The sequence below is a fragment of the Pogona vitticeps genome, chromosome 1 (assembly GCF_051106095.1).
Source record: "Pogona vitticeps strain Pit_001003342236 chromosome 1, PviZW2.1, whole genome shotgun sequence".
Lineage (NCBI taxonomy): Eukaryota > Metazoa > Chordata > Lepidosauria > Squamata > Agamidae > Pogona > Pogona vitticeps.
The window spans coordinates 11,333,168-11,347,464 of NC_135783.1; the positions used below are offsets into that span (position 1 = coordinate 11,333,168).

A 14,297-nucleotide genomic window follows, 5' to 3' on the forward strand; every position below is an offset into this window, starting at 1 on the left:
AGACGTCTTCTGCCTTACAAAAACAAGGAGTTAAAAGTTGTCTCGGCACAACGCCCAGGTGCACAACATTCCGAACATGGAAGGAAGTAAGAGGGGAAATGAAAAAATAGGGACTTTTGACAGAGATTACTGATAGCCTGATTGTAGAGGAGGAAGACAGAGGAATGTGCAAGGTTAATCAATGTTGTTTCAAAGTGTAAGGGACGATCAAAGGAGGACCTGGGAAATTCACAACAGTTGAGCCTGGCTGTAGCCCTTAGAAATAAAGCAGGAAAATATATGTGAAGGACATGTCATGGCATCACCTAACGGGTCGCAGGCACAAGCCGGTAAATAGAACCTGATTAATGGATTTCCTTTGGCTCTTGGAAAAGCTTTCCTCAAGCTGTAGACGGATGAACAAACTTTGCCAGCACTGCTTAAAAGAATTATCTGGGAAAGCAAAGGGCTACATGTTTCAGAGAGGAAATTTTTTGGGGTGGAAAGGAAGTGGAAACCCCAGCATCAGATTAGTCAGATGCCTGTTTTTCTTTTCAAAAGAAGGGAAATACCATGTTTCCCTGAAAATAAAACAGGGTTTTATATTAATTTTTGCTCCAAAAAGGCATTAGGGCTTATTTTCAGGGGTTGTTTTATGTTACAGTCAAGTCATTTTTTTCTGGTTGCTGCTAGACATGGAACTCCATTACCTTCCCACCGAGGTGATACCTATTTATCGACTCCCATTTTTACATGCTTTCGAACTGCTGGGTTGGCAGGAGCTGGGACAAGTGACAGGAGCTCACTCCATCACGTGGATTTGATCTTGCGACTGCTAGTCTTCTGACCTCGCAGCCCAGAGACTTCTGCGGTTTAAACCTGCAGCACCACCACGTCCCCTGAAAAACCATACTAGGGCTTATTTTCAGGTTAGGTCTTATTTTCAGGGAAACAGGCTGACTGAAATATTGTGACAGTTTTTTTACATGGTAACCATGTTCACCTGTGTGGGCAAAAATAAAATAAAAAAAAACACCACAAAAGAATCTTGAGACACCCTAAAGATGGATTGTGGAATAATCTTTTAGTAATATGGACTCTAGTCTGCAAACGTCAATTCGTTAACCTTTAGGGTGCCACAAAGCTCTTTGTTCTTTAGAAAATAAAAATGTCCTCTGTATTTTAATCCACTGTGAAGGGCAGAGAGTGGCACTGCAGGTTCCCAGTCGGATCAAGTAAACAAGCTCAGCAAAATGGCTGCCAAGCCGGTAGCAAGGGAGGCTTCCCTTAAGCAGCACCACTCACTTGTCATTATAAACTTGATTTATACACTTATTTGAAGGGGAGAGATCCAAATAATGCTGGCAATGCAGAGGAGCCATGGCTCAAGAACTGAAGTAAATGAACTTTGCGTGTAAATGAAGCAGGTGTCTTTGTCAGGTTCTGTTTGAAGACAGTAAGGTCAAAGGTTTTGATCTCCCCAAGCTGTGTCACATATTCTTGCAACAGTATGACTTCCAAACTTCTGAGGTGCTCCACCTCTTGCTGTTGCTTGGCTAGCTTTCAACTCCAGTGACGGTAAAGAGACTTGAATGTGTTTCTCCACCTCATCTATTTTGGCCACCCATATGAACCTTGATAAGTCCATGGGCAATGAGGCCTTTGGTTTTTTTCCAGAGTTGCAGCCATGGACCAAGAATAATGTGAGGCATCACATGCTTAGACTGGTCGACTCTCTATTGCTCCGTAACTATGGTCTCCAGATTGACACGGGTTTAAAAGGGCATGGAGGCAACCCCGCGGCTTCTTACATAAAAGAGCTGTGCTGAAGGAATAATGGCACTGAAGTGTAAACGGCCTGTGGGAACCGCACCGAAATACCAAGGGCTGTTGTGATTATCTGGTTATAGGAAGCAAACTGCAGAGATTAAAATGTTACATAAGGGAGTGAGCAGCATGAGTCAGGGGTTGGGGGGGAAGAATGAGTCACAGCCAGAGGGCTTCGAGCCAGGTATGTAAGTGGACAACAGAGGGACCAACGCACAGAAGGGGGTGGGGGAGAAGAGAGCGATCCTAAGCCGTTTTGACTTGGTAGCCTGTTCAAATTAAAGCCACAGGGCTACACTTTGGGTCAAACGTGGTTTTTAGGATGGAGATTTCGCCCAGAATCCAGCGCTCTGGATAAACACCCCCCAAAGGTTCAGCTAAAGCAGAAGGCTGGAAAGAACATCTGGCTTACAAGAAGGGTCTCTGCTACGAACTCAGAGTAGCTCACCCAGAGTTTCAGCACGGAACAAAAAAGCGTCATTCTGCCAAAATCAGCAGGGAAAGGGACAAAACAGTATAAATCACTTTGCAAGGAAGCCTTGGGTACATTTTTGGCAAATAAAGGGAAATCACTGGCGCCAAGCCATTAACAAACGGAGTGAGAATGAAATGAAATGAAATGGAAGCGGATTTGTGTTTTTCAGTAACACAGAAGGAGGAAGGGGCAGTAAAATTATCACCTCCATCCATCTCACACACACACACCCAAAAAAGCCACCCCTTTCATTGTTTCTGGAGCATCCCATATACCTCAAAGGACAGCAGTTTGGTGATCCCTATGATAATAAATGATCCTATTTGGTGTATGTTTAATGTTTGTGGGGTTGTAGACATTTCTGGCATTAGAGGTTTGTATGATGGTGGTTTGGGAGAGAAAATGAAACCAGCTGGACAGCCCTAGTGTTGCAGGGGGACACAGCCAAAGAAATGGTCACCATTGCGATCAGTGTTGCAAATCAGATCTTAGAGAAGGCTGGATAAAGCAAGAAGGATACAGGGAAAGAGGGGTACAAAGAAGAGGAGGAAACCTGGGTGTAAAAGAAGACACCGGTTGGGGGAGATGATTGGAAGAGGCGGCTCTTCTGTGCCATGAGGGGAAGGAATGGAAAAGCCAGGGAAGAGAATGGCAGAGGGAGAGACAGACCACGCAGGGATGGTTTTAATCAGCTGTAGAGCACAGACGGGCAAAGTGTGTGTGTGTGTGTGTGTGTGTGGTCCCCCCCCACCCAGATGTTGCTCCTGGCATCCTTTCCTGGTTTGTCTGCTGGCTAGAGGATGTGGTACTCTTAATAAGATCCAAGCACTTCTACCAATCCTGCTTTAGAGGTGAGGATTGCGTCCCTCTTACCCTTTGTGCTTGAATTGCTAAGCTTCATTGATTTTTATTTACTTTTGCTTAAATTCAAGTGATAAGACTGTTGCAGTGCACTGGTGTCTGTGTTAATTGTGGGTTAATCTTTCCCTCCCCCAGACCAGATGTGTTTTGGGAGTCGGGTGGGAATAAAATAAAATTTTAATTGCCATTGAGGCTCTTCTGGGTTTCTGTGCCTTTAGTAAAAGACTTCCTGGTTGCAGGAGCTTCACAGCTTCTCAGAGAGCGTACATGGGAGGTGAGTGATGAAAAATTGATTAATTGCCCCTTGAATTATCTCCAGGTATCATCCCACAGTCAATTTATTTTCAAAAGGGAGTGGGATTGGATTGTTGTTTCTGCCCGTCTGTGGACGCTTGGAAGGATTTAAACAGCAGTCTATCTCACAAAGTGTGGTGTCACTCAGTGGTACAGTACACACATAATTTGTAGCTACGTAGGCAAATTTCTGCAGGCAGGAGCAGAGTCTGAAAATCCCACAATGTCAGCTCCCTTTGCTCCTCCGATGTGAGTGGGAGGTGAACTAAACTATTATTCCCTTTCTCTCCCTGCAGTTCCTGAGCATGTACAAACCAGGAAATCTGGCTTAACACAAACCCTAGGCAAGTGCCAACCAATCCAACAACAAATCCTTGATTGTTTTTGCTGGTTTGTTCCAACAAGCCAGAATGGCTTTAAACAATGATTGCTGGTTTGTACATAACGACAGGCCAAGAACTGTTGGTCTCAGTCCAATCCCTATTCCCTGTGGACCCACTGAATCATTTGGCAATTCCGGTGAGTCAGCCCTTCCATAAATTCCACAAATTCAATAGTTCTCCCCCCTCTCTTCCTGGTCATATCTCAGGCGAGGGAGAGGCACACAGCCCTGATGTTTCACAACATCACATTTGGTGAATAACAAGACGCCATTATCTTCCATTTCTCATGTAAAAGCCAACCGCATTGAGACTTGACTCTTTCAACCTGGCTATGGGATAGCCTCCCTCCCTGAACCTGAAGGTATTAGGGCTAGTTTAAGCTGCATAGAGCAAGCCATGTGGGCCACTCTGCCTTCAGCATCTCCTACAGCTTTTTGTTCCCTCCCTCACCTCAGGCACTTGCCTCACTCTGGCTAAGAATAGGGCTGGCCCAGCCCTCCATCAATGGTTCCTCAGCCCCTTTGGCCTCTCTTTTTCCCTCCCTCTCCAAAATGTTCTCCAGCTCTGTTTTCCCTGAGAAGGTTGAGCAGGATGGGTGTGTGTGTGTGTGTGTGTGTGTGTGTGTGTGTGTGTGTGTGTGTGTGTGTGTGTGTGTGTGTGTGTGTGTGTGTGTGTGTGTGTGTGTGTGTGTGTGTGTGTGTGTGTGTGTGAGAGAGAGAGAGAGAGAGAGAGAGAGAGAGAGAGAGAGAGGCAGACGGCTTGTGCAGTTGTTGCTTCAGAAGGAGGCTCTCTCTGAGGTTTTCTCTCTTTTTTTTTCTTACACAAACAGATGATTTAGAAAGATGAAGAAGTGACAGGCGGTGAGGTGGGGACAAAGGAATCTGCCTGGGATCAGGGCAAGGTGACAAGTAAAGGGGGAAACAAACCTTCTGCCTTCCTTGTGTGAGCAGGCTTGCTGTGCTTATCTGCTTCTCCCACCCGTGCATATGCACATACATAGAAGCTGCTGCTTGAGCTCAGCTGGATTTGCTGAATGAGATGCTAAACTCTTCTGCTCAGAAGACTGACTGTGCCACTTGTGAGGCCACCTGTTACACAAAAGCAGAGCTTTGTGTGCAAGAGCCTACTTTGAAAAAGATACACTTAAAACTTCATTTTCGCAGAACATTTGGCATGGCCTTTACAATTCCCAGAGGCCACAGAGTGGCTCTAGCTACAAACTCTGATCAGACAGTGGGGCAGAGGTTTCTCAGGGATGTCAAAGTCCAGAGGGACAGGGGTGGGAAGTGCCTGGCTCCTCAGCCCCTCTCCCCCTGTACCCCAAATGCAGAAGGCAATTCGGAGCTGGTCAGATGTTGGAAAAGTCCTGGGTCTGAGTCGAGTTGTTCGTTTCATTTAGTCGTTCAGTCGTGTCCGACTCTTCATGACCCCATGGACCAGAGCACGCCACGCCCTCCTATCTTCCACTGCCTCCCGGAGTTGGGTCAAATTCATATTAGTTGGGACTAACAGTCTAGTTGTTAGTCCCAACTAAAGTAGAACCACTGATTAATTGAATAAGTCAACAGTAGAGTAATCCCCTTTATCTACTCTGGTTGGGACTATACATTTGGATTTGGGCTTTTTGGTGTTAACAACCTCTGGAATCCTTCCGTCAGCATGTGGGGTATCCGTGACCATGCTAACTGAAGGATTCTGGAAAATCCAAAGCGCCAAAAGAAACTTTCCAAAGCTCACTATGAAAGACTTCGTGTAAGCGGAAAGTAAGCACACCAAGCGGAAACAGGTGGTACTCGAACCTTTTGTCTCTCTATAATCTTAGAACTGCAGGGCTGGAAGGGACCCTACGGATCATCATCGAGTCCAGCCTTTATCAAGGAGACAAAGTGGAAAATTGAACTCCTAATCTCAGACTTTGCAGCCAGAGAGCTAAACCACTGAGCTATCTAATTGTGTAATTTCAGTTGCAGTGGGAGTGACTTGTGGACTGGGGGGGCACCTCACCCCCCAACATCAGGAAGAAACAACCCTCCATCCCCCCGATCATGAGCCACCATCACCTTGCAGGGTTTTTAAAAAAGAAGTCAAATATAAAAACTACCACCTGCAGTAAGAAGTGCAGTATAAAGTCCGTTCTGCTGCCTCATTCTGCTAGCTGTTTAGACCCAACACACACACAAAAAATATTGGAGGAAGCTTGAGTTCTGTGGGGCCAGATCAGGCCCCAAAGCTGTTCAAGGCCAAAATGTGTGCCATCTGCCATCAGAGGCTTGCTGCCTCATGATGCCTCATGGTTGGGCCGGTCCAGCTGTTTGCTCCTGGGTCTCATCCAGCACTTTCCTTCCTTGCTGTCAATGGGTGTTGGTTATGCCACACAGCAAGTAAGGGGGAGGCAAACAATAGGGCCAGTGAAGAGATGGGCAACCGGATCACAGCTGCCTTGTCTCTTGTTATTAAACTAGGAGACGCAGAATTGTGTGACTAAACTCCTACATGGAACTTGACAGCCTTGCATCTAACGTGATTGCACACTAGTGAGACCAAGAAATAAAGAACAGGGAGACTAAAATCGAAGGACTAGATTTGATTCTTCATGACTGGATTCACCAAGACCAGTGCACTAGCTAAGCCCACTCTGGTGTATTGCCATGCACTCTTGCATTAGGAACAATGTGCTCCCTATACAGTGGTGCCCCGCTTGACAACGATAATCCATTCCAATAAAATCGCTGTTAAACGAAAATGTCGTCAAGCGGGGGAAAAACCCATTGGAATGCATTGAAAACCGGTTAATGTGCTCCAATGGGGAAATACCTCGTCCAGCAAAGACTGCCCATAGAGAATTGCCAATCAGTTGTTTAAAATCACTTTCTGAAGCAGGGGTCCGGAAAATAGTCATTTTGTGAAGGGAGGGAAGCCATTTTGCAAAGGGAAGCCATTTTGCGGAGACGGAAAAAACAACATTTTGCGAACAAACGGTTCGCGAAGCAGGGACCTAATCAACGTAAAGCAGATTTCCCCCATAGGAACCATTGTTTTGCAATTGCAATAGCGATCACAAAAAAGTAATCGTCAAGTGATTTTGACATCATGCGGGGTAACTGTCTAGTGGGGCACCACTGTATATACCTGAACATAACATGCCTCATTGCTTAGCATCCAACATTGGTTTGTATGTGAATACATGCCCACATGCACCATAGATCTGACTGACACATGCAAGCCTTCTCATTTATATGTAAGCAGAAGTCATTGTCTCTCACTTGCTTCAGCCTGAAGTATGAAGACTGAAAGAACTGTGCATGTTTAGCCTTGAGAAAAGAAGACCAAGGAGAGATATGATAGCACTTTTCAAACACTTAAAAGGTTGTCAGACAAAGGATGGGCTAGATCTGTTCTCAGTCATCCTGGCGTGTGGGCTCAAGCTACAGGAAGCTAGAGTTAGGCTGGATATCAGGTGGAACTTCTGAACTGTTAGAGCAGTATGACAATGGAAGCCAGTGTTGGACCCTTCACCACCATGGGAGGTGGTTAGGGCTCCAACACTGGAGGCATTCAAGAGAAAATTAGACAACCATCTGTCAGATCTGCTTTGGTTTGGATTCCTGCCTTGAGCGGAGGGTTGGATTCAATGGCCTTCTGCGACCCTTCCAACTCCATTATTCTATGATTTTTTTGAACTGCCTTGAAAAAAAGAGGAGTACAGTGGTGCCTCACTTGACGAGGATAATTTGTTCGATTCAAATAGCTGTTAAGCGAAATCCTCGTCAAGTGAAACAAAGAAGCCCATTGAAATGCATTGAAAACCGGTTCAATGCGTTCCAATGGGCGAAATACCTCAGCATCCAGCAAAGATCCTCCATAGGGCGGCCATTTTCCGGTGCCTGTAATGCGAGGAATCCGTCCTAAAGCACAACGGGGAGCCATTTTGCACAGCAGGTGGCCATTTTGAAACCCGATGATCAGCTGTTTTTGATTGTCGTTAAGCGAAAAATCAGTTCCCGAAACAGGGAACCGATCGTCGTAAAATGGAAAAAACCCATTGAATCATCGTTTAGCGATCTCAATAGCGATCGCAAAAAAACTAATCATCGTCTAACAAGGTAATCGTCAAGTGAGGCACCACTGTATGTGGTGTGACCTGGAAAGGAAGAGAAAGTTCATTCCTTCAGGAAAAAGGAAGTGAATTGGGCTGGGAGGCATTGCCATTTATTTTTTCCAGCACTCGCCAATGGATCTTGATGCCCAGGTACCACCCTTGTTACTGCCCTGCTGCACATGCATGCAAATGCATGGACACCTGTCACCGTGACAGGCCTTTTGCTGGTTAACAAAAGTTCTGCGTCCCACCTGGCTGCCGTCTGCTTTTCCAGCAGCGTACGTAGTGTGAACTAGAACTGATACGAGCAGCAATCAGTTCAAAGATTAAGGCAGGAGAGACAAAAGTCTCTTTTGAGCTGTCAGATAGAAAGGAAGCATCTTGGAAAATATTTGCGTATTTGAAGCGCACGTGTGTGCCTGTGTGTGCAAAGACATAGCGGGGGAGTCAGTTTAAAGAATAAAGTCAAAAACAGTTTGGTTCTCTTTGCGTTCTCAGCCTTGCGGTCAACTTTGTTTTCATTTTGCATGAGAAAGAATCCATCTTTTCTTTTCCATGGCCCCGCCCGGGATCTGTCACCGGTCCCCAGTTCCTGAACAAATACGGAGAGTTCAATGGGGATTTGTAAACGGAGTTTTAAGGAATTTGTTTATTCAGCTTAGAGACTTCCAGTTGGTGCTGAAGGCCAGCACAGAGTCATGTCACAGCACAGTATCAGATTATCGCAGGCGTCGGGCTGGGAAACGACACCCCAACCCGGCACAATGAAGCAGTCTATTGAAACTCTGCAGGGTGGGAGGGAAGAAAACAAAATCAGACTTCTGCAGCGCTGTTTGGCTAAAGGGGATGTCGCATCTCTAAAATACTTTATTTAAGGTTCTTATCAGCAAGATTTCAGGGGATAATTCTAATCCTCTAAAGATGACTTGATATGGTTTGGTGTGCCACCTTCCTCCCCCCCCATCCCGAATTGTGAGCACAATAGTCACGAATCCTATGCACAATAATCTGACCAGAGTATATATCTGATAGAGGTTCGTTGGCCATGGAGCAAATAAGGACAAACAAGGAAGAGCAGATGTAAACATGGCCCTACCCTGCTTCCATTGTCCTAAATCTAACTCCTCTGTCTCTGTTTATTCTTTGACTTTCCCTTTTCTTTCTTAATAGCCGATGTTTCCTCTTTTCCTCCTTGTGCTTTTCAATGGCTTTTAAACTGTTTTAATTAGGTGCCCTGTGCTGGGAGAAAGGTGGGATATAAATGAAATTAAATAAACCAGTCTTGCCTTAACTGATGGGCGGTGCATTTGATGATATGAAAGAGAACAGAAGAACCCATTCTTTTTTTTAATGTAAGAATGCAACAAACTCAAGCCGAAGTGGCTTATGACTGCAGAGATGTGGTGTCATCTATCTATGGCTAAATCTCACGTTGCATCTGTCACATTTCAGTGATCAGGTTGCCGTGGTGCGGTTGGGTGGATTATGCCACCATCAGTGCTTTGTTGGTCTATACAAAGATGCAGTGGTCATCCAGTCTTTAGAGCAGGGCTGGAAAACATGTTGTCCCCCCCCCAATACTGTGGGACCAATGGTGTAGTGGAGCCAGGGCTCACAGGGTCTAGGATTGCGAAATTATCCACTACCGCCATCAGATTTCCATGTTGTCTCTGGACTTAGTTATAGTCTTCACAATAGACAGGAGCAAAATAGATTTTCCTGAAAACAGTTTAGTATTGCACAGAATGGTCTAATGTCTGAAGGTATTTTGGTGTTGGCCAGGGTGTCAAGAGCCATCAGCTTTACAAAGATTTGCTCCTTATTTGTTGATACACATCCTGTTGCCCACATAATTGAAGTCTCCTTAAGGGGGCTAGCTGTGGCCACACATTCCATCCACCACATACAAATCCACTATTGTGTAGGACTACAACTCCCATCATCCCTTATCATTAGTTAGTGCAAGATACAGTCGAGGAAGGCTCCCTTTTTCCCAGGCCCACTATACTGTATTGGCTAGTTCAGAACACTGCAGTCTTGAGATCCAGTAATCCTATTACTCCATATGTGCCCTCATATGAAGGATGTATAATCATAATTCATATGAGTGAGTAATCACATCACACCATCAACATATGGCATCAACATGCTGCTAAAACCTTCTAGACATGATTTTGCTATCTGCAATGACTCCGTAAGCAAATTTTAAAGTAAGAGAGAAATAGGATCCTAGAATAATGCAGTTGGAAGGGCCCTCAAGTCCAACACTCTGCTGAGGGCACAAACCTGGATCAAATTGTATATGACAGAGGGCTGTCCAATTTTGTCTTGAATGCCTCCAGTTTTAGAGTGCTCACCACTTTCTGAGGTCATAGGTTCCATTGTCGTACTACTCTAACAGTTATGAAGTTTTTCCTGATATTCAATAGAAATCTGGCTTCTTGTAGCTTGAGCCTATTCTTATGTTGTTGTTAGCCACCTAGAGTGGTCCTCACCGACCAGATAGGTGGGGTATAAATTAAATAAATAATAATAATAATAAATTATGTGTCCTGCACTCTGGGAGGATCAAGAATATTATTCCCTGCCCTTCCTCTGTATGACCATATTTCCCCCACCTTGGCCACTCTACACTGGCTACCTATCTGTTTCCGCATTGATTTCGAGGTGCTAATCATTACGTACAAAGCCCTTAATGGTTTAGGCCCTCGATACCTTGCAGAGCTCCTTCTTCCGCCCAGTTCTACCCATATCACCCACTCCAGTCAGGCCAGGCGGTTGAGGGGCCTAAAGCCACGAGAGGCCCAGTGGGAGAAAAATAGAAATTGGGCCTTCTTGGCAGTGGCCCCTCGCTTTTGGAACAACTTACCTGTAGAGATTCAATGGCTTCCTCGCTGAGGGCCTTCAAGACTAACTTGAAGACATGGCCATACAGGCAGGCCTTCCGTAAAGCCATTACCTAGCCTATCTTCCTTCCCCCCCTCTTTCTTCCATTACTTCTTTTCCCCTTTCCCCATCTTGAACTTTGTGATTAATTTGGACTTTACCTCAGTTTATTTTTATGTGATACCCTATTTCCCCAAAAAGAAGACCTAACTTGAAAATAAGCCCTAGTATGATTTTTCAGGATGCTTGTCATATAAGCCCTACATGAAAAATAAGCCCCAGTTAAGTGAAACCTCGCCGTCCAACCTTGTGCAGCCACCAGAAGAAGATAAAATGACTGCTTTGGAATAAATGTAGATGGTTGTACTTGAAAAAAATACAAAACATCCCCTGAAAATAAACCCTATTGCCTTTTTTGGAGCAAAAATTAATATAAAACCCTGTCTTATTTTCTGGGAAACATAGTGTGTAAACTGCCCAGAGTAGAGACATTCTAGATGGGCGGTATTGACCCAGCTCCGGGAGGCCGTGGAAGACAGGAGGGCCTGGCGTGCTCTGGTCCATGGGGTCACGAAGAGTCAGACACGACTGAACGACTAAACAACAACAGATGGGCGGCATATAAATCTAGTAAATAAATAAATAATAAAATAATACATTTCAAGTGCTTGAAGAGTGCTGTCCTATCTCCCCTCAGTCTTTTTTTCTCAAGGCTGAATCGGAAAACGGAGGCCTGTCTTTCCAAAGCCCTAACCACTCCACCCTTTGTTTGTCTGCTTGCTTTTAAAAGATATTGATGAGTGTGCAACAGGCACCCACAGCTGTAGTTCAGATCAAATATGTGTCAATTTAAGAGGATCGTTCACCTGCCAATGCCCAGCTGGCTATCAGAAGCGGGGAGATCAGTGCATTGGTAAGTACTATCCAGAGGGGGGGGGAAAGATTTCCTCCCCTCCACCCTCTTTAAGGTTTAAGATGAAATGCAGTAGATCATAGGATTTTGCATGCAGATATTTATCGACCTTGATAGCTGGCTGGATAGTGCAGTGAGTTAGGTGTCTGTCTGCAGAACCAGAGGTTGTGAGTTCCATTCTCAATTGAGCCTCCTGTTAGTAGAGCCAGCCTGTGTAGCCTTGGTCAACCTGCACAATAGAAGGGAAGGGTAAAACACTTCTCAGTACAGTGGTGCCTTGCTAGACAGTTACCCCGCATGAAAGTTTTTTCTCTAGACATTGACTTTTTGTGATCACTATAGCGATTCGCAAAACAGTGATTCCTATGGGGGAATTTCGCTGGACAATGTTTGGTCCCTGCTTCGCAAACCGATTTCCGCTAGATGACGATTTTGACAGCTTCCTCCGCGCTTGCAAAACAGGTGTTTTCAGGACCTAAGCTTCGCAAGACAGCGATTTAAACAGCTGATTGGCGGTTCACAAAGCAGCTTTCCTATGGCTGATCTTTGCTAGACAACGACAATTCTTCCCCATTGGAACGCATTAAACAGGTTTTAATGCATTCCAATGTGGAAATGCTTTACGCTAGACATTGATTTTGCTAAACAGTGATTTCAGTGGAACAGATTATCATTGTCTAGCGAGGCACCACTGTATTCTCTGCCTGGAAAACCCTGAAAAGGGTTGCCTTAAATCAGAATTGACTTGATGGCATATGAATATGGAGTGTAAAACGCAGAAGATACAGTAAGACCCTTTATCTGTGTGATCAGGATCCACTGAGTCACTTATCCAGAGTCTGGAAATATTAGTATTAAAAGAAAAATACCAGAAAAAGGTATTTCTAACAACGAAGCTTCCAGAATTGGTCATTAGATGGTGCCAGAGAACATGCTATATACAGCGTTCACTAATAAAACAGTGTTTACTATCATCCACGTTTTTAAGCATCTGCAGGGTGGCTTGGAACTGATCCCTGAGGATACAGGGATCCTACTGTACATAAATTTCTCTAACTGTAGTTTATTTTGTTTTCTTTTAAAGAAAAGGATGTACAGTGGTGCCTCACAAGACAAATTTAATTCGTTCCGCAGTTAATGTCATCTTGCGAAAAATTTGTCTAGCGAAATGCGTTTTCCCATAGGAATGCATTGAAATCTAATTAATCTCTTCCTATGGGCAAAAAAAGTCAGAACAAAGTCAAATTTGGTTTACAAAGGGTTTATTAAGTGCTCTTTAAAGCCATACATATTGTGCAGATGATTTCAAAAATTTCAATAAAAAAACTTTAACTTTTTAAACATCATAGAAAAACATTTAAAAATCAGCAAACAGGAGGCAGGAACAAAAAACGGAAAGCATTCATCTTACGAAGCACGGCCATAGGAACATTTGTCTTGTGAGTCATCAACCCCATCACCAAAACCATTCGTCTTGCGAGTTTTTCGTCCCGTGAGGCATTCGTCTTGCGAGGCGCCACTGTAAAGGGTTGGCTCGCAGTATCATCCCCTTCATTTCATTTCTGCTCCATTACTAAAACTGAGATTTAAAATGAAAACTTTGTGCTCTTTTAACAACCCAGACGTAGATGAATGTCTGCTGCCTCCATTTTGCCACCATCGGTGTGTGAACACTCCCGGTTCCTACTACTGCCAATGCAATGCTGGTTTTCAGTTAGCCGCTGACAACCACACCTGCGTAGGTAAGGACTTTTCCAAAACTGCCCCCCTTTCGATCTTGGGAAGCTTCTTTGATGCCATAATTCTTCAGATGAATATATGGGGAAAGCACAGAAATCTTATTGCGTAGAGAACGGATGAATCACTTATGGGAGTTTACGGCAGTTGTGATGTCTAAAATTACCTATCAGATCCAAGAAAGCAGACAGCAAACTAATTCCGTCCGATCTTTGTCTATCAGTGGTGGAATAGATCAGTTTCAGCCTTTTTAAAAAGTTATTAAGTTTGAGACAAACACCACACATGCACATACATACGAAAACCCCAAAAATTCAAATTTTGAGAAGCAGAGTAGTGAGCTGATGATCCTCGTGGGATCCAGGAAATTTAATTTAAGACTCTGACGTTATTTATTTGTTTGTTTGTTTGTTCTTTTATTTATTTAACTTATATGCCGCCCACACTACTCAAAGGTCTCTGGGCAGCTTACAACATTTAAAATACAATAACAAGACAAAACAATTAAAATGCAATTGAAATATATACTCTAAAAATTGCCACCAGGACCCACAGTTTATATTCTTTCAATTAAAAGCCTTCTGGAACAGGAAGGTTTTGACCTGGCGCCGAAACGTCATCAACGTCAGCGCTAGACGAATCTCAGTTGGGATGGCGTTCCATAGTCTGGTGGCAGCTGCCAAAAAGGCCCTTTCTCTACAAGCCATCCCTCTTACCTCCTTGAGGGACGGCTCTTTCAGGAGGGCCCCCTGGCTAGATCTTAATTGGCAGGAAGGTTCATATGGAAGGGGACGGTCCTTCAGGTATCCAGGGCCCAAGCCGTTTAGGGCTTTATATGTCAAA

At 44.4% G+C, this 14,297-nt stretch overlaps 1 protein-coding gene across 2 annotated transcripts in view; it reads left to right on the forward strand.

The window, feature by feature from the left end:
- Positions 1-14,297, forward strand: part of EFEMP1 (EGF-like fibulin extracellular matrix protein 1) — an 82,288-nt gene that overhangs the window by 50,374 nt on the left and 17,617 nt on the right. The window contains exons 6-7 of one of the 2 annotated variants that reach the window (XM_072987126.2): positions 11,595-11,717; positions 13,340-13,459. The exons of the other annotated variant lie outside the window; for it this stretch is intronic. Coding sequence (XP_072843227.2) covers positions 11,595-11,717; positions 13,340-13,459 — 243 coding nt within the window. The remainder of the gene's footprint in view (positions 1-11,594; positions 11,718-13,339; positions 13,460-14,297) is intronic. 2 annotated transcript variants of the gene reach the window in all.